Source organism: Teleopsis dalmanni, chromosome 1 (genome assembly GCF_002237135.1).
Source record: "Teleopsis dalmanni isolate 2A chromosome 1, ASM223713v2, whole genome shotgun sequence".
NCBI lineage: Eukaryota > Metazoa > Arthropoda > Insecta > Diptera > Diopsidae > Teleopsis > Teleopsis dalmanni.
The window spans coordinates 9,246,200-9,266,050 of record NC_051846.1 but is presented as its reverse complement, the minus strand read 5'-3'; the positions used below and the strand labels follow the sequence as shown (position 1 = coordinate 9,266,050).

The following is a 19,851-nucleotide window of genomic DNA, read 5'->3' as shown; positions in this document are numbered from 1 at the left end:
CAGCGCACTTTAACCAACTGACCTAAAGCCGTACTTGACTTTTATGGTATGTTCGCACATTTTCCTGAAGTTTTGTTACTTTGCTATGAAAGTTTTATTAACAAATTCACTTGCTGTGTTTATATTAGAACGAAATCATAAACCAGCTGTAGAATAATTGAATTAATTAATCATATTTTTATTTTTAATTGTTAAATTTCAATACGATTCTGTTTGTGGAGGCATTATTTGTTGCATGATTTATATAGAACCTAATCTAGAAACGTAATACTGAGAAAGTCATGCTAATGTTACTCCACGAGTGAAATTTACATAATTTTGTTATGTAAATATGTATTTAAATAAATTGCAATATTATATATGCACAAAATAATTATTTGAAAAAATTTTATTATGACCTCAGAACACTAAAATTCAACTTTTGTTGAAAAAGAACGAATGGCTGGCTATTATATTTTGTACTTTACAATTTGCATTTCCTCTTGTTTGGCTTGTTTCACAATAATTATTATAAACACTAAATAAAAAAAAAAAGTAAAAATAAAATTGTATGAGAATACTTATGCCACCACTTGACAGCACAAACACAGAATTATAAAAATAAAAACAAAAACAAAAACAAATTACATATGGTAGTCAGTCACACCAACTTTTCACCTGGCTCAAAGAAAATTCAAAAAAAGAAAAAGAAAAAATAAAAGCGTAAAAACGTAAAAGAAATAAAAACACAATAACATAAATGCAAAATTAAGAAGAAAAGGCTGCTGCTGTCGAAACAATGAGAGTGAGAGGGCGTTAAAAGCCGAAAGCCGAATATGGGAGTAAAGAGGCAAGCTTACGCGACTGTTGTACAAGAAAAGAATGGCAGCAACAGCAACAGCAAACAACAAGAACGGCACTAACAATAAAAATGAAGAGAATATAAAATAAAATAAAATAAAAGCATACAAATTTGCCAACGTACGTACTATAATTTAATTAAATAAATATGTTGTGAATAAATTAAATAAAAAAAAATCGTTTTTATGGAGTACATAGAATAAATTGAGATTCTTTTATTACACATTATTCTTTTAGATATTTTAGAATTATAACAATATGTTCCCCGCCAGTTTATATGAAGCTACAAAAATGTCAGAAAATTAAAAACATGTAGGAAAGACATTTAACATTTAACGTTGACATGCATACACAAACACACACACATACATGCATACATACAAGCACAAACGAGCTGTGCAGAAGCATGAAAACAGTAAAGTGTCAAGTACAAAATTATTAAGTGCGTTCGAAAGCACTTGAATAAATTGCGTAAAATTAGCTTAGCATTAGAGAAGTGAAAAAAGTGCCAATTAAGAACATTCCAATTGAATGGTGTAAGTACAATACATAGGATACATAGGAGGAGGAGAAATATTATAAACCATTTAATCAGCAGCTTACATCACTATATCCATGAATTTGCCCATCCTCCACTGCTTCAGCCATATTGTTTGTTTGTTGTTAATAATATTTGTGGAAATTATAACTTCAGCAAGCACAACAACAACAACAACAGCAACAAATTATCGAAAATATGACCTTCTACGATGAAAGCAACACAATATTTTTTTAACACTACTCTTCTTCTTCTTTAGAATATTTTATATAAACAAAAACTGGTTTCTTAATATAAGGGGAGAAATTTATTTTATGCTCTGCACGAAAGTAAAGCAGTGACTAGAAATTTAATTTATTCGTTAATTTACATATTTTAACTATTAACAGAAGTGCTATGCAAAATTCCACAATATTTTCCTTATTTTCACTGCACTTCACTTGCTGACTAATAGTTTTTCTACAGAAGACCACTTTTTCCGCTGATAAGATTTTTTTTGAAGAATTTTTATAACTGGGTTTTCACGCAAAAACGAGTTGAAATTTATTACACAATATTGAAAAATATTTTTTAATTACTTTTATTATAATTATTAAAAGTAAATACAACTTTTTTAACTTTTAAACTCTGCTCTTTAAATTTAATAATTATTTAATTTCGTCACACAAAATTAAAGCTTTTTCAACGAATAAAAACGATTTACGTTCTCTCCGGTAAAATAAAGCCGCACAACGTAATTACATCTTAAAATATATTTAATTCCATTATTTAAAAATTTTATTTCTACTCAATAAATTAGAAGAATGTATTACGAAACCCGCGGACCAACCTCAACACATCGAAACGCAAAATGAACTGGATATAAAAATACTTCAGAATTTACTCTCACGTTATTTTCTTTGCACAAAACTTACACAATAATTGTGTAGTTACACAAACCGTACTAAAACACTCAATTTAATAAAAACTGAATGATGCGCAAAGTAATTTTACACATTTAATAAAAACTGTTACATATTTATGAAAAATAAAAGTTTAATTTATGAAAATTGTAAAAAGTAAAGGTTTTAAAAAAAAATTATTTTAAAATAAATGGAGAATCAAGGTGAATAAAATTAAATGCATTCAAGTAGCTTTTACTCAAAGGAGAAAAACATTCCCTGCAGTTAAAATTAATAATGTGAACATAGCTTAATCACCTTCTGTGAAATATCTGGAAATTCATCTAGATAGAAGGCTCACGTAGATAAATCATATTGAAGCCAAAAGATACCTAAATCGCAACTCTAAACTCAGTCTGGACAACAAATTGTTAATTTACAAATCAATATTAAAGCCAATTTGGATCTATTGTATAGAACTGTGGTGTTAAGCGTGTAACACAAATATAGAAGAAATCCAGAGAGTACAAAATTAAATTCTCCGACAAACAACTTGCACCTTGTGGTATATTAAAAAGAAAAACCATACACAAAGACCTAAATTAACCAACTATTGAAGAAGTTATTCGCCAATATACACATAAATTTCGAGAGAGAGAGACACACAAGTCGTATCCAAATCTTCCTGTTTGAAACTTATCTTCTGCAATTGCACTAAATCGCATTAAAAGAAAATCATTGATAAATATTGAATATCCTGGCTCAATAGCATACATGTTAGTTTTATAATAGAAGATTTGCCAAATTATTGTCAATTTCTATTTAAAAAGATTCAATAAATGAAATGCAATAAAAGAAATTAAAAATTTAACAGTAGAACTCCGCTAGTCCAGACACATAAAAATTGGAGTCTATCCAGATAACTGAGACATTCGAATTGCTGAATTCGTATTCTGAAAATTCCAAAATCCAGAAAAAATTATACTAGATTCACACAAGAGTTTTTGTTTGTAATTTAGCTGTTAAAAATTTTCATTTTGCATTAAACAATAGACAGCTAAATTAACAAAGATGACAGTTAAAATTACAAACAAAACTCTCGTGTGAATACAGTATTATATACGTTAATTTATTTATTTACACAGCGGAATCTGAATAAAACTGTAGTCAATCGAGATAACTGAGACATTTGAATTGCTAAATTCGTATCCTGGATATTCCAAAATCCAGAAAAAGTTATACTAGATACACACTAGAGTTTTAATTGTAATTTTAGCTGTCAAAAATTTTCATTTTGCATTGAAAGCAACAACAATAAACAGCTAAAATTACAAACATGATAGAAAATTACAAAAAAAAAACACTCGTGTAAATGCAGTATTATGTATGTTAATTTTGCATACATATAGTATCGTCTATATTATGCTTAAAGGCTCATTTAGATGGTAGGTAACGTAAGAAATTAATTCAAAGCGAAATGCACAACCAACCAAACTTGTGTTTATTACCAACGTAATAAACAAAGTACACCGGTTTTGTTTATTTCGTTCTTATCAAATACGCAGATTTGGTTGGTCGTACATTTCGCTTCGAATTAATTTCTTACGTTACCCACCGTCTAACTGAGCCTTAAGTCTCGTCTAGTGCTAATTATGTTTTAAGTAGTAATTAGTAAAGCTATTATAAACAAAATAATATTAAATAATAATACTTTACTTCATTAAATTTCTTTGAGGTGAGTTTTCACTAATAATAATTTATTTTTGTTGTATAGTCCATTACATTAAGGAAGAGCACAGCACAATAACAAAACACATACTAAAACAAAGCATTAGTTTTATAATAACGAATTTAAATTAATTTTAAAATCAATCTTCAGTTCAGGAAATATTCCTTCAAAAATATACTTAATATAAGATTGTTTAAAGGCTAACATGAAGTCATTATAAATCAAATACGGATATATTGCCAAATTCCATATATTAAAGAATTCAAAATAACTTGATTTTATCAGTTTATTAAGTATCGTCAATAAATTTTACTTTTCTAAAATATGCATATCCACATTGTAATATATCTTTCATATTTTATTAAGACTCCTATGTATCTTTCTTAATTTTTACTAAATATTTAATAGGTTTTATTTATATTTATGTATTTTATTAATTGATTTTAGTTTCATTAAATAATTTAAAAATTTCTAAATAATTTAACGAAATTCTAATAAACAAATTGTTGGGTTCAATTTTTAAGTTCAATAATTACACAGAGAGAACGGAAAATACTTTCGTTACACGTGTGTACTTTCGTGTGTAAGTTTCGTTAAATTTTTTCTTTGCTTTCCCACATGTTTTTCTTGCTGGCAATACTGCGAATGCAAAAACGTAAACAAAGCACAATTATCGAATTCTCTTTCAACTGTCATTCGTAAATAAACCATGTATGCTTCTGTATTATTATTGACACGAATTTTAATTAAATATTATCGCATATAATGAATACAAAAAGAAAAGGAACGTTAATAAAAAACAAGTAAATTTGAATAATTTTTTTTATTTTAATTAAAGAAAAAATTATTTTTCTAACACAATTGCTTGCGCACCTATAGAATCTTAAATATTTATATACTACAAAAGATATTATACATTTTTACAAACTGTGCAAGATAAATATAAAATTATTTTGCTTTATTAAATAAACAATGAATAATTTAATTTTAATGAGACAATCACAAGCAAACACCTGTTAACTGAAATCGCAAATTAGATGCAGCACCGAACATTTATTTGATTCAATATTTAATTATGATTGATGGACTGAAATATTGATAATTCTTGACAGGCAGAAACTACAATGATTTTATTGACACATTAGGCATTAACGAAAAGTAGCAAAAAATTACAAAAGTAAATAACTTTCCTCAACGAAATTATGATTGAATTATTGGCTTACTTGCTCACATATAATATATAATAGCAGTCAGGTAGGAGGAATGCTCTGTTGGGGTCAGTGTTTGCAAAAACAATATAAAAGGCAATTTATACCAAAAGTAGCTTAGATTTTAATGAACGTTTAATCCAGTCAAAGCAAATATTTATACAATTAATTGAATTCATTCGCTAGAAGTAAGGCACGCTACATTTGGTACTTATGCTAGGAACATTTTAACTTCTCAGATCTATAACTATTTTTACACATCAATTCGTTTTTTAAATTTCTTTATACCGACTTAAGAGCACCAACAGGTAATTGGTATTACACCTAGCAGTACCGATTTAAGTTCTAGAACTATATGCATTATAGAAAACTAATATATTTCTTAAGGACATGAAATTATACAAATAGAGTCTTAGATGGCAGCGTCCATACCTTTCACAAGTACTAACTCATAATAATCGAAAGCTACTGATATAAACGTTGAAACATATATATATATATGTAGATGAATATAAAAATATTGGTTTACAAATGTGCTTCCTACTTACTTAATTTATAGGACAGATGGATCGAAATGGAAATGGTCTTACATTCAGAAAAATCATTTCAATTGGTGCCATATTTGTGAGGAAAAGCCTTCGTAAGAAGTTAAAAAAGCCTATATTTACATACTGTCAGATAGTCAGGTGATATTAAAAAACCTCCAGGGTGAAACGATTACCTCGAAAATGGTAAATAATTGCCTAAGCATACTTAATACATTAGAGAATCTCTATAATCTAGTGTTAAAATAGGTCCTAAGGCATAACTAATCTATAAATAACTAATCTAAGCAACAACCTACCCAAGAAATGTACAATAATTTATGCGCTTGATTGGTCCAGAGCCTTTTTACCTATGTACTCATAAAGTTCCACTTAAATAAAGTCAGCAGGAAAATGTGAGGAGGAGAAATTTGCAAACCATTGGCTTAATAATATAAACCGATTTAAAGTAAAACCACTGTAGAAAATATCAAGCAAAATACCTTCACTCAATAGGGTAGACATGACTTGAGGGCTCTATGGACATAAAAAGGTTAGAGCACATTCCTTGCATGTTATTTTTTAATGTTATTAAAAAGATTTATCACTCAGGCGATATTGTTATGCCTCGCGTAACAGAAGTTTACGCTAATGATTTGGATTCTTTTACAAAAATTGTAAAGTCAAGCCATCTTATGCTAGTCCCAACATAGACAATAATAATATCTTTCTTACAATACTCAAATACTTATAAAATATATTTAGTAGTACTAAAGAGGTTTCACTGTGCAATCCGAGAACTTTATGAATATAATTTAAGTTAAGCTATTTTTGATTACCTAAGAATAAACATGAGTTCATTGCAAAAAAATACCTCAGCCAAAAGTTTATTTGCACCAGAAATCGTTACAACGTCTGTTTTTATCTTATCCAAATAGAAACTTTATCTGGTTTATATCATAAAAAAAAAATATGTATTGTAATTATGAGTTAAAAATTCTATACATCTTTTATTTAAACACTGAAAACTGTATAATGTACCCCAACACTATATCTATTTAAATTATTAAGAATATTAAGAGACAAGCCTCTATGGTTGGATATTTCAAAACATAAATGTAGTTTTAAGAACCAAAAACAGTAGGACTAAAAAGTTTCATGTTCTATATATAATGTAGTTGTACTAAATCTGAGTTTTTTGTTGAAAAGTCAATAACGGAATAGCAATATTGGGTTGTGTATTATCTTATAAAAAACAAGTAATGGATTTGAAGTAATCTCTAAACTCTAAACACAAAAAAAAATTGGAGAGACAACATGGTCAACTTTAAAGAATTTGATTATCTGATATCTAGGCTCAGCTAAAAATGCCAAAGAACGTCAGACCTTTCTAAAATAATAAAATTTTGTTGTCGCAAAAATCAAACCTAAAAAAAAATCAAACCTAAAAATCATATTAAAATATGTACTGGGTGTTTTTTAACGTCACATGAAGTTGGAATGTGATTCCTAAGTTCAAGTACGAAGAAACATTTGTGTGATGAGTTTGGATATTCCACTTTCAATATTTGTAAAATGTCTAACTTCTAAAAAGAATCTACGTCTATTTTTCATTAAAATACACACTTCACTTCAGATCAATCAACCCTTAATTTTATACAATTTCTCAGACATAACAGTCATTAATCTGAATCCACCTACCGTGGGGAGTTCTGGTTATGGGCGCAAAATTCCTAATGAAATTCAATGAATTTCATTAAAATTTATATATTAAAATTGTACCGAAAAGCTGCCAACTTTGTCTGTTCCAGTCGACAAATTCAAAGCAAGCAAATGTCTACGTCTCAGCTGCACACGTCCACAATCCATCTTAGGCTCAGCACGTACAATTCCACACGTTTCTGATTCATTAAAATTATTTTTTATCCGCTGAATACAGAAAAGAATCTAATAAAGTTAAACAACGAATAATAATTTTATAAAGCGAATTATGCTGATTAGATAAGAAACTGTTTTATTAGCAAAACCTCTCTAACTACGAATGATAACAACTTCGAATTTGGATATTAAAACCATTTCAGTGTTTATTTTTAATTTTGTGGTAGAGATTAGAGATTATTATGTTCACATTTTCCCATTTCGCAATATTTTTTGCAAAATAAGTAGAAGTTCGACTTACCACAACTGCTAGCGATCTCCTCGGTGTGTGACCATACCCGAATTCTTGACTTGTGTTGGACGGTCGGCGCTGCTGGCCAGCAACAGAGGCTGCACGACGACGCGGCGGCGGACGCGGTGCCGAACTAGGCGTAGCAACTGCACTCGAAACGGATGTGGACGACATGCCGTTAAAGCACAATAAGCAAAAGCACGTATCACGTAGCGGCACTGATTATAAAATATTCTAAAATTAAAAAAAGGTTTATTGATATATAAAGCACATAAAAAAGAAATCAGATATCAGAAAATGTACATTCAATTGAAATTTGAGTCTTAGTTTTCTTAATATAGGCCCCAAAACGCAGACAACAGACAAGACAAGACAACAAAAGACGTACGAGTACTGACAAGGCCATTGCTAGACAATAAAGAAAGCAGACGGACAGATGCAAGCGAAAAAAAACGGAAGCACAGAAATTATGACAGCACAAAATTGGTAATAAGCGAAGTGTGAAGGGGTTAAAATTAACCAGGCATATACTTTTGTAGAGGTCATCAGATATTTTAAAACGTTGTTGACTTAAATTAACCGGTCGTGTGAATGGTATATCCTTAAAACTTAAAAAAAAACATATTTTAAATAAACTTACACTTCACACTATTTTTATTTTAATAATTTTTTTATCAAGACATTGATTGTAAAATTATACGACTTTATCTCAAATTTTTCAAAATTATTTAAACTTTAAAATTTTACTTATTTTCTTATCTTTGGGAGTTCGTGCTTTTATACGCTTCACCTATTTTTTTTTCTACAAGATTTCATTACTTTTGCATATTTGCCACATATATTATCTAAATAATAAAAGCCAGTCTATTATCATATATTTAAATCGAAATTTAAAAAAAAACTCCCAAAGTTATTATAATCATGTGTTTACATTATTTTATTATTAATTACAATTTACTACAAAAGCACAGACAGAACTTTCCCGTTAAACAAATCCGCACATCTGTTGTCAAAAATCTTACTGAATGTGAAAAAAGATTAACTACATAAGCTCAGTTGCACTTATGTGGGAGAAGGAGATAGCTTTATTTTTGATTAAAATCAAAAAAATTTATACATGGATGCCAACATTCAAAAGTAATATAACTAATTTAAGTAAACACTACTGTTAGGTTTACGCGCGCTTTTATATTCAAATTAAAATACATTTCAACATTATTTTTAAGAGCATTTACATGCAAAAATTGAATTTAATTCAATTCAAAATGACTATCAGCTGACAGTTGGTACTTAAATCTTCATACCACTTCAATTATTTGCAATTGGCAATCATTGGCCCATACCACCATTAATAGCGTTTTCGATTGGTAAATCTGGAGTAATTTTTCAATCCAAATTCATTTTTAATGTATTTTTAGTGCAATTCTTATTTTCGATTGGTTAATATGGAGCAAAACGCACAACACTCGAGATTAATTTACAACACTCTAGATATTTTGCCAGCGTAGCAAGTCTGCCCTGAAATTAACAACTGTTTTTATGATTTATGATTTAACAGGTAAACTGAGATATGATATGATGTATGTATTTGTAAAATATATAAATGTTTAACACAATTAAAAAAAATGTTATATTACTCTAAAAATGTTCAATTGGACATCAAAATTTGACAGATCGAGAGCAAATCTAGATTAAATTCAGATTTACTCTCGCAAACGCCATACGTAAAACTGAGTATTAAAACTAATTTTTATAACAGTTTTCGCACAGTTGAATGCGTTTAGTAAATTGAAATTTTACTCATGCCTTGTTAAAAAGGTGATGAAACCAATACATGCACAATATTTTGTTCTGTTATTTTTTAACATATTTAATATAACTTTTTTTCTGTGTAGTTGTACACAACATTCACGATAAAACCTTTAAATCTAGTTTTTTATCCGTTTTCCAAATGATATCAAGTTAAAAAATATATCTTTATCTGAACATTTGTCGTCAGATGACAACGCATTCTTAAATTACAAGATTTGCTCTTTGCGAAAACGTAATATTTGACAGGTTGCAACAGTGCTGCCAATATCAGGTTTAACGCCTTTAGTAAGCAACTTGCTGTTTTTTGCCACACTTAAAAGCTGCCGAAAGCCCCTATTATTTTGATTTTATTCTTTTTTTGAAAACTACAGCTAATATGTATATAAATTAATATCAATTGTTATACATTATGCCCCAAATTTTCCAATCAAAAATGAAAATTGCACTAAAAGTAAAGCTCAATTGAAAAAATTATGTCAGTTTTACAAATTGAAAAGACTATAAGTGTGGTGAATAATATACTATTTAGAGATAAAACTGAATATAAGTTAAACATCGCTTTAAATAGATTTGCTTTAAAACAAAGTAAGATATAAAGGTATATTTTCAAAATGACAGATAATAAATGTTATATTTATTATAAAATTTTAGTTTTTAGTAAAGTCAAAGTTACATTAGCTACTTGCATATAAAATATTATCGCATCTACGGATATTTTTTATTAACATTATCAAAAAATTCTTTTGAAATAATTGCAATGAAAATTATTACAATACAACCAGAGCATTAAAAATATTTTATATAAAAAAATTGTTTACAGTATATAATTATAAAAAAAATTAGAAATTGTTTAATCCTTTAAAATATATTTCATGTACCATAGTTTTTTTAAATATTTTATATGTTATTATGTGCGTTACTAAATTTTAAGGCCCTTTTGTTTTTTTTTTGTATGTTACTCAACACTGTTTTAGGCGTCACAGTTGGTATGCATCACTGCAGAAAAGAAAAAATTGTCGATTTTTCAAGGTAGAGAAATAATTTTCGGAGCAAAGAAAAATATAATAAAATCAGCACAAAAGAGATTTTAATTTATTAATACAAAAACGTATATTTAATAACATATTAAATATGTCGGCAACGGATCAAATGCGAGCAATGCTTGATCAATTAATGGGTACCACACGAAATGGCGAAGACGGCCGAGGACTGAAATTTTCAGATCTACGTGTATGTAAAAGTTTTTTATTAGACTGCTGTCCACATGATATATTGGCTTCAACACGTATGGATTTAGGAGAATGCCCAAAAGTACATGATTTAGCATTTCGTGCAGATTATGAGAATGCAGCAAAAGCACGTGATTATTACTATGATATTGAGGCCATGGAGCACCTACAGGCTTTTATTGCTGATTGTGATCGAAGAACAGAAGCAGCAAAGCAACGACTGAAAGAAACTCAAGAGGAGTTAACTGCAGAAGTAGCGGAAAAAGCGAATGCGGTGCATGGATTGGCCGAAGAGATTGGTAAGAAGTTAGCGAAAGCTGAAGCTTTAGGTGAAGCTGGTGAAGTTGAAGAAAGCATGGCTTTAATGAAAGAAATAGATGAATTGCGAGCTAAGAAAATTAAAGCTGAACATGAGTATCGTACATCAATGCCAGCTTCGACGTACCAACAACAAAAGTTGCGTGTATGCGAAGTTTGTTCAGCATATTTGGGTATTCACGATAATGATATACGGTTAGCTGATCATTTCGGTGGTAAATTGCATCTTGGTTTCCTAACTATACGCGAAAAACTTATTGAATTGGAAAAAACAGCTGGACCACGAAAAGCTGAATTAAAAAGATCAGGGAAAATTCATGAACGCGAAGAAGATAGAATGCGTTCAAGATATTTTGTAGGCGGACGAGAATTAGATCGTCGCTCACGTGTACATCGTTCAAGATCACGAGAGCGTAGCCGTCGTGGTGGCGAAAGAAGTGAACGTAGCGAACGATCTGAACGGAAAGAACGAGAAAAGGAAAGAGAACGTAATGATGGACGACGTTCCCGATCACGATCTAGGGAACGTGGACGTAATATGAATTCGAGGCGTAGATCCCACTCACGAGATCGTTACAGACGCTAGAAACTATTTATCTAACTTGAAAGATCGTTACTGGGTGATATCCTTCAGACTTGTTGCACTTCCTGTAACTGTGTAGCACTTTGTGCTTGAAACTATTGTATGGAACATTCAGTGGCATATCGAATACATTGCAAAAATAATGCGTGTATAGGTGCCTTTCGATCGATCCCCTATTAGCACGTATGTAAAGAACATAAAAATATTTAAATTAAATTAATTTATGTAAACTTAATATTGAATAATTAATTTTTAATTTGTTTCCACAATAAAGCAATTTTTTTCTCGATTATAGAAAAAGAACAAAATCCACTACTATTCGATTTATTTGGTATGTAGTCAATTTAGTCAATATATGTTATAATGGAAGCACTGGGGTAAGCGAAAAACAATGAACTTAATTAATTTGTTCATTTCAGCAAATCAAAAGAATATTTTTACGTATATAATTAAAAACGGGAACATTTGTTGTAACTGTAAATTTGTTAATATGCAGTATCGATTCAATTAAGTTGGTACGTATATTTCGAGCCAATTAGAGGGCATGTAAATGCTTTGTACTTGGTTTAAATGTTATAGTACTCAAGCTGAACAACTTAGTGAAATAGAGATATAGAGATCTCTAAAAGCTTATTAAGTACTGGGTACGTATTTATACTCTCACTCGAGTTGTGCAAACAATGCAGCTATTTTTATAGCTATACTTCACCCAAAATCACCCAATCAATGAGCTTGTTGTTGCTTCTATGCCACCAGTGAGTACAGTTTTGAAATATTTTCTATTAAATATACTGAATCAAATACAAGACAAATAGTGTCATTACCATCTTGCTCGGTATGTATTGCTATAGAATTTAATAACTACAAATTATTTTAAAGTAGAGAAGTAATATCGTATTTCCTTCTATCTCTATTTATATATAAACTTAACAAAAATATAAAAATATAAAAAATACTGTTGAATATATGTATACAACGAGGATCTCCTTTTTTTATTTTTTTAATATATATTATATCAAGGACACCATAATAAAGAGATGTGGAACCTTCGCAAATCGTCATTATGAGCCATAAATTCAAGTGCAATTCACTTTATATGAAAACATTTTGAAAATACAAGAAACTAATTTTGGGAAACTAATTTTAACTGAGTAAGATACAATTTTATAATATCTATTAAAATTATAGATACAGCAATTTAAATAAGCCAAACTTAATTAACGTTCATTAAGTTTATTGTATTGTGAATAACATATTGCTGTACCAAGTAGTAGTGTTAATTATTCAGTCATTTTCATAAACTCTACCAAACCTGATATATAAATAGCACTCCACAGATGTTAGGTATGTATATAATGTATGTTATATATATAATTATGTATGTATATATATATTTATATAGATGATCTGTTTTTTTTTTCATGTTTTGTTTTATTATATTTTCCGCTTATTCAGAAATGCTCTTTTTCCACAAACATTGACCTCTTGATTAAAACTCAGTCTAATTTTAGTGATATGTTATCTTGATTAAATATAATTTCAAAATTTGTGAATCTAAAGAACTTAGCTTCCTGCATTAGCTTACTAGAGTTTCTTTAACAATTTTTATTATAAAATATCTTATTATTAGTTTCACAAGAAAATGCTTTTTTCCATTCATATTCAAGAAAAGATTGAGATAACGAAAGTTCTAAGAATACGAACCAAATATCGGAAAAGTAGGATATTCTCTTCGGAATGCCGAATTTCTTATTTAAAATTTGAAATATATAATATTTAACATATATCATTTTGATATATGCACGAAAAATATTTAAATAAATAACATATATTCAGTATGTCTTACAACATAAAATATCTATATTACGATATATTGTTGAAGCAATTTATTTATCATTATATATATTTATTATATTGAGTCGTTGTACCTAAAATAAATATAGATCACCTTTTTGAAAATAATAATTAGTGAGAATTCTAGTGATATGTGTAGATATATATATAAAATAATATTCTCTTTTCCACAAATTTATTACTATTGTTTAATACATAAAATATTTTAACGACTCATATATATAATATAATGATATATACTTAATTTATTTATTGAAGGGCATTAATAGTATTTAAAAGCTCTTCATGTCATACAAGATATATCTAAAATCTATTTAAAAATAAAATCTCCATTAACACTTATTAGAATATGCAGTTTTTTAAAAATATTTAAGGAGTGTAAAAAAAAAAATAATAGCCTTTTAAGGAATTTATAAATAAATCATATTAAAGAAGTATTTAAATATAATAAGCAAAATAAAAGTAATAAAAAAAAAATTTAAATAAAAATAAAATTAAAAATAATAAGAAAAAATTAAATACAATAAAAAAAATTATTAAAAATATTAAATGAAATTAATAATAATAAAAAAAAATTATTCAAATAAAAGTTGATAAATTAATAATAAATAATAATAAATAATGAAAAACTATTAATTTAGCAATAAAAATTTAGAAAATAATTTTTTACGCTTACAATAATTAAATTATAAAGAAATTATTTCAATTTATTTTAAAATAAATTCAAATATAATTATATTATTTTTAATTTAATTTAAATAAACTGTAGGTAAATTTTATTTTAAAAATAATTAATTTTTTAATTTAAAATGTACCACAGGTTTAGTTAAATTAATATACACAAAAATAAATACTGAATAATTACTGATATGAATAATTAATTATGACTTGGTTATTTTAAAATAATGACTTAGTTTGCAATTTTTCATTATAAAATAATTATTGTAATATAAAACTACTGTGATAATTCATTTTATATAATTTTATTTTAAAGTAATTTAGTTTTATTTAGCGTATTGACAAGGAGTGAGCAGATCCCAAAATAAATGCTTATATTATTCTCATATATCTCATATGCCTTTGAAAAACTTTTCCAGCATAATTTTATTGGAGATGCTTTTTAATATGTATGTATATTCAAAGTAATTATTAAAATTTTAATATATTTTTAAAATCTATTAAGAGATGCCAATAGCGAAATGGGTTAGCAACGTCAAGAAGTTTATTCTATTAAAAGTGAGTCTTAAAGTAGTTTCTATTTAGTTATTTAAAATTAATTTGAAGACTAATTTTAAAACTAATTTATTAAATATATTCCACACTCTAAAAGCATATTTAATATAGCAATATATTCGAGTTGTAAATGTAGTCCTGTAAGACTTCTGATATCTGTCCAATGAACAACTACTGACATATACTTATTACGGTTAACGATATTACAGCGAGCACATGTGAGTATGGTTAAATAGCTTCCAATATTGGGTTCCACACTTTTTTCTGGGTTTTACGAAACTTAATTTGTTTTTCCTTTCCACATATATTTAGCAGTTAACAGTTAAGCTTCGATTCTGCTTGAAGTGTATATATTTGTGAGTGCCTCAGCTCATAGAAAGTTTATTTTTTTCTTAAGAAGATTTAATCAGCATTTTTACTGTCCACTACGTTGTTTACTAACCATAATGAAAAATATTTGGGATGTGATGCGTGTATGGTCCATAGTTTGCATTGATGGTAAGCGCAAATATTGGTTGAGAAATTTGTAATAATTTATATTAGAATTTCTTCAATAAATATATTTTTTTATATAAAATTATACTCTTTTTTTTTTATTTTTTAACTTTGTTTTTCGTTATCCCGTTTATGTATACATACTAGTAAGTTACACATTTTTAGCTGAAGATATTACTAAGATTTGTCAAAAATATGACCTGTATTATCAAATGAGAGACTATATATGCTGGCTAAGAACTGTGATTGATCGAAAATGAGTATCAGTAGAGAAACACTGGAGAATAACCTAACTAAGGAAAGCGAAAAATAAAACTGCGAATCCAGTTGCGAAGAGGTCTACTTCCATCCGAAGTTCAAACACAGCTGACCACTTCGATTAAAAGTTTACAGTTCGTTAGAACGATGGAAGAGTCGTGGTTATAACAACATCGCTTCATTAATCTCATTACTGTTTACATTATTGTATTTTCCACAAGACTATAACGAATGTAGCAAGTACATATTGAAATACGATCAGATACTTTTTTGTTAATTAAATTAAAGTTTGGAATTAAATTACTCACACTGCAACCCACTATCAATTTAGTTGAAGTTATTAGAATTAGAACCACTGGAAACTATATCATTTTTATAACCGTATTAGACTAAATAATTGTTTCACAGTACATTTATCGCAATTAATTTGACAACGGTACATCATTAAGTTCCAATGAAAATATATTTTAATCTAGAATAAACTGTTTAGATAATTTTGAAACATAGCACTTCAATCTAAATATTACATGCTTAGTTAAGTAATTCAAGGAATTTTCCAAAATTTAAAAAACTAAATTTAATTTCACTAAATTCATAACACAATAAATGTCCTCCAATCACACTCCCTTGAAAATGAACTGTAATATACCATGTAATCAAAATCATGCAGATCGACATGAGTCCTCATAAAAATTAATAAAATTGCTTTCAAATACTAATTAAATGAAACTATTTATTTCAAAAGAACTAAGAAGAACTAAGTTGGCATTAATGGCAGCAAATGTAGTGTATGTAGCTATCCTGGTTACAAGGGATACGACGGTCATGACAAGCCTGACAGACAAGCCAAGCCAAGAGAAAGTAAATTAATATTTTATATACGATAATATAGAAATATATAAGAGGGCGGTTTGATAAGTCAGTGACTTTTTGAATTTCCCGCGTAGTTACTCCAAATGCAACAGTGCTGCCGTTAGCTGTAATCTACCAATGGGCAACTTTCTAATATTGAGCCAGCTACGTCGCTCAATTGGTTCAAAGCAGACAACCTCGTGAATTTTTACGAAAACGGAAAAAAGTGAATTTCGTGTGTTGATTAAGCATTACTGGCCAAAATCCACGAATTGGGATACGAACTGCTACCACATCCAGCATATTTAGCCCCCTGCGACTATTTTCTGTTTCCAAACCTAAAGAAATGGCTAGGGGTAAGAAATTTGAATCGAATGAAGAAGTCATTACCGAAACAAACGCGTATTTTCAGAGCTTTGAGAAAATCTATTATTTGAAGGGAATAAGAAAATTAGAAAAACGCTGGACTAAATGTATCAAGCTATAAGGTAATTATATAGAAAAATAAAATGTTTATTTGCCGAAAAAAATTTGTTTTATTCAAAAAGTCACTGACTTATCAAAACGCATTGTATCATTCGCTTTTCAGGTAGTATGCATACGTAGAAATATTGAACGTATACTATTTACGATTATATACTATCAACTTAATAGCTTATTCGGATCAACAGCAGAAAAGCTTAAAATTATTTCAGTCAAGCCAAACAAATATAAACTCAGATTAATTATTGGCTTCTTAGTTAGACGTACTTTTGTTAACTAATGCACTTTAAAAATAGGATGAACCGTGTCCAGTACTTTCATGTGACTCTCGTCGAAATAAAAAAATTAAGTCAAAGAGTATCATAAACATGACACATATCCGCTGGTGTTGTCCCTGTTATAATGTCAAGGTTAGTTTAGTTCTCCTTCCACGTAGAATATATGGATTTTTTTCTTCGTATCTTCAATTTATCAACACTTTTTGCAGCAGAGATAAGCTCAATGAGATCGAATATAAATGGTAGTCAACTGCCCTCCATACTAAAGCAGTTTATATATGAAATGGAACACAATTACACAATTGCTGATACTTTATTAAATATTATCCTGGATAATGACACATACCTCTTGGTATTGTCGCTGTTGGTGTGCTAGGCTCGGTAAATACCTTTTACTACATTTTATCCCTTTATTCGTACCGTCAATACATCACCACCTATTCCACCGGAACAAAGATCAGTGAGGTCAAATATAGAAGTGATTTAACTACCCCTATACCGAAGTTGCAGCAAAACAATCTATAGTCATTCCCTTGTATGGAAAGAAGACGCCTTTTTTGTGCAGCGATAACTGTTGTACCCCAAATTGCGGCTCAGTTTTCAATACGTCGTACGCCTTCAGCTTTATTGTTCATGAATTCGTCCATTTGTTTTTCTGTTCCAATGCATGCCGAATGGTTCTTATTACCCTTGCTTTCGGTTCCTTACCTCGACCAAGATTAATTTCAATTAGCACACACCCTCATCCCATACAACTATTTTTTTCGCTGTCTTGTAATCCTTTTATGTTTCCTTTTTTATATTAGGAATCTATCCTTATAGGTTCACAAACATAAAAGTCTCATAACAAACTTTAGTTATATTAGAGAATACATTATAGTAGTTTCTAAAAGCGACTCTTCAATCTACATCCTGGAGACACTTTTGCAGGACGATCACATGTTACCCATCATTTCGGTTGGGGTATCTTCCTTCGCAAGGACAGTAGATCTACGCGGATTTTTATAATCTGAAGTCCAACAACAATAACATTATTGACATATAAAAAGTTATTACCATATAGTATTGAATCTTAAAAGCCAGTTTAAAAAATAAAAACGAACATTTTCCCATGAGAAGGTTTTTTTACTATTTTTATTTGTCTTTTCCTTTCTCTTTTGTTTTTTTTTTTTGATTGATTGCTTTTGTTAACTTTTGATCTATTAATTTATTTTAATTTTTTTGTTTTACCGAAAATTTTATGCTCATGTGTTAATACACTGCAATTTATATTATAATTTTACATTTTTTTACCAAAAATAGTTACAATTTTAACAGTTAATAAATTTAAGATATTTTTTTTTTACCCAAAAACATAAAATTGCATTGTGTTTGCTTATTAAAAACCTTCCCACTCTCCTCCAAATATCGTCGTCTCTTACAGTTCAGTTGCTTTTGTTTTACATTTCTAGTTACTTTAAAATCACATTCAATTAACAAATTTGTTTACAACTAATGTCTAGATATATATCTATATATGTTACTTTGTGTTTGATGATCATCATCGTTATTACAATCTCTTGAGTTACATATTATAAATTTAGCATTTAATTTTATCATTTGCTTTAGCTTTAAGTTTAATTTAGAATTAGAATCTATATTCGATGGGTATAAAATTAAGTTAATTTACTTTACTTTACGTTACTTTACATTACTTTTGCCATTTAAATTTTTATATATGTATATTAAATTTACTTAAGTTCTAGATTAAAATTTAAACAATTTTTCATTTAGAAATGATTTGGCATAACAATTTCTCTTACATTGAAATGGATACATAATATAGAGTTTGAAAGTCTCATCCTTCATATACATACATATATATAAATAGATATCATATATATACACATATAGTAAGTATTTAAGTTTCGAGCAAACACACATACGTACATATATACAATTACAAACTCAATTCATTACTTTATATTATGATACAATTAAGTGTTTTCTTTACATTAGATTTAGTTTTAGTTTGAAATGTTTTACATATAATATGTTTATTGTATTTATAATTAATTATTTTTAGAACGGAAGATTGGAAATATTGAGTTTTTAAAGCTAATTGATTTTTTTTCCTTACATTAGGTTTTAAAACTAAAACTACACAATTAAACTTAAATATAGAATTTTAATTATAAAATGTATAAAAATTTGCTACAAACAAAATATTATATTTTGTTTTGAAATTAAGGCAGTTTTCATTTAATAACTAAAATTATATATAAAGTACAAACATATTTGCAAATCTTATATTCGCAATTATTAATAAATAAATTTTAAATTTTAGAATTTGACGTTAGAAATTTAATTTATGATCTTAAAGGAATGATACATTAAAGCTAGGAACATGAGCATTTATAGAATTGTGTTATGTATTAAAATAGTTAACAAAACAAAAAAAACAAAAAAAAAAAAACAAAAAAACAATACAATAAAAAGTTTATTGTGATTAAAAGCACTCGTCGTTTAAAAAAATATCTTGAATAAAAAAAGGGAATAAAATGAAGCGTTTTAGCTGCGAAATTTA

At 28.1% G+C, this 19,851-nt stretch overlaps 2 protein-coding genes and 1 long non-coding RNA gene across 3 annotated transcripts in view; 2 read left to right on the top strand and 1 right to left on the bottom strand.

Annotated features, from left to right (window-relative positions):
• LOC119677084 (E3 ubiquitin-protein ligase Nedd-4-like) overlaps positions 1-8,440 on the bottom strand; it is a 37,041-nt gene extending 28,601 nt beyond the window's left edge. Inside the window, exons 1-2 of the mRNA XM_038088353.1 lie at positions 8,422-8,440; positions 7,900-8,124 (exon numbers count right to left, since the gene is read on the bottom strand). Coding sequence (XP_037944281.1) covers positions 7,900-8,064 — 165 coding nt within the window. The 5' untranslated portion in view covers positions 8,065-8,124; positions 8,422-8,440. The remainder of the gene's footprint in view (positions 1-7,899; positions 8,125-8,421) is intronic.
• A 2,145-nt stretch (positions 8,441-10,585) lies between these two features.
• Positions 10,586-12,015, top strand: LOC119666386 (putative RNA-binding protein Luc7-like 1). Its single transcript, XM_038075666.1, has one exon. It carries the CDS (start codon positions 10,834-10,836, stop codon positions 11,833-11,835), a length of 1,002 nt encoding a protein of 333 aa, XP_037931594.1. The 5' UTR covers positions 10,586-10,833; the 3' UTR covers positions 11,836-12,015.
• Positions 12,016-14,653: 2,638 nt separating this feature from the next.
• On the top strand, positions 14,654-15,491 carry LOC119666387. The gene is made up of 3 exons (XR_005251411.1): positions 14,654-14,813; positions 14,870-14,922; positions 15,031-15,491. It is a non-coding gene; the product is annotated as an uncharacterized LOC119666387 (long non-coding RNA).
• Positions 15,492-19,851: the final 4,360 nt, after the last annotated feature.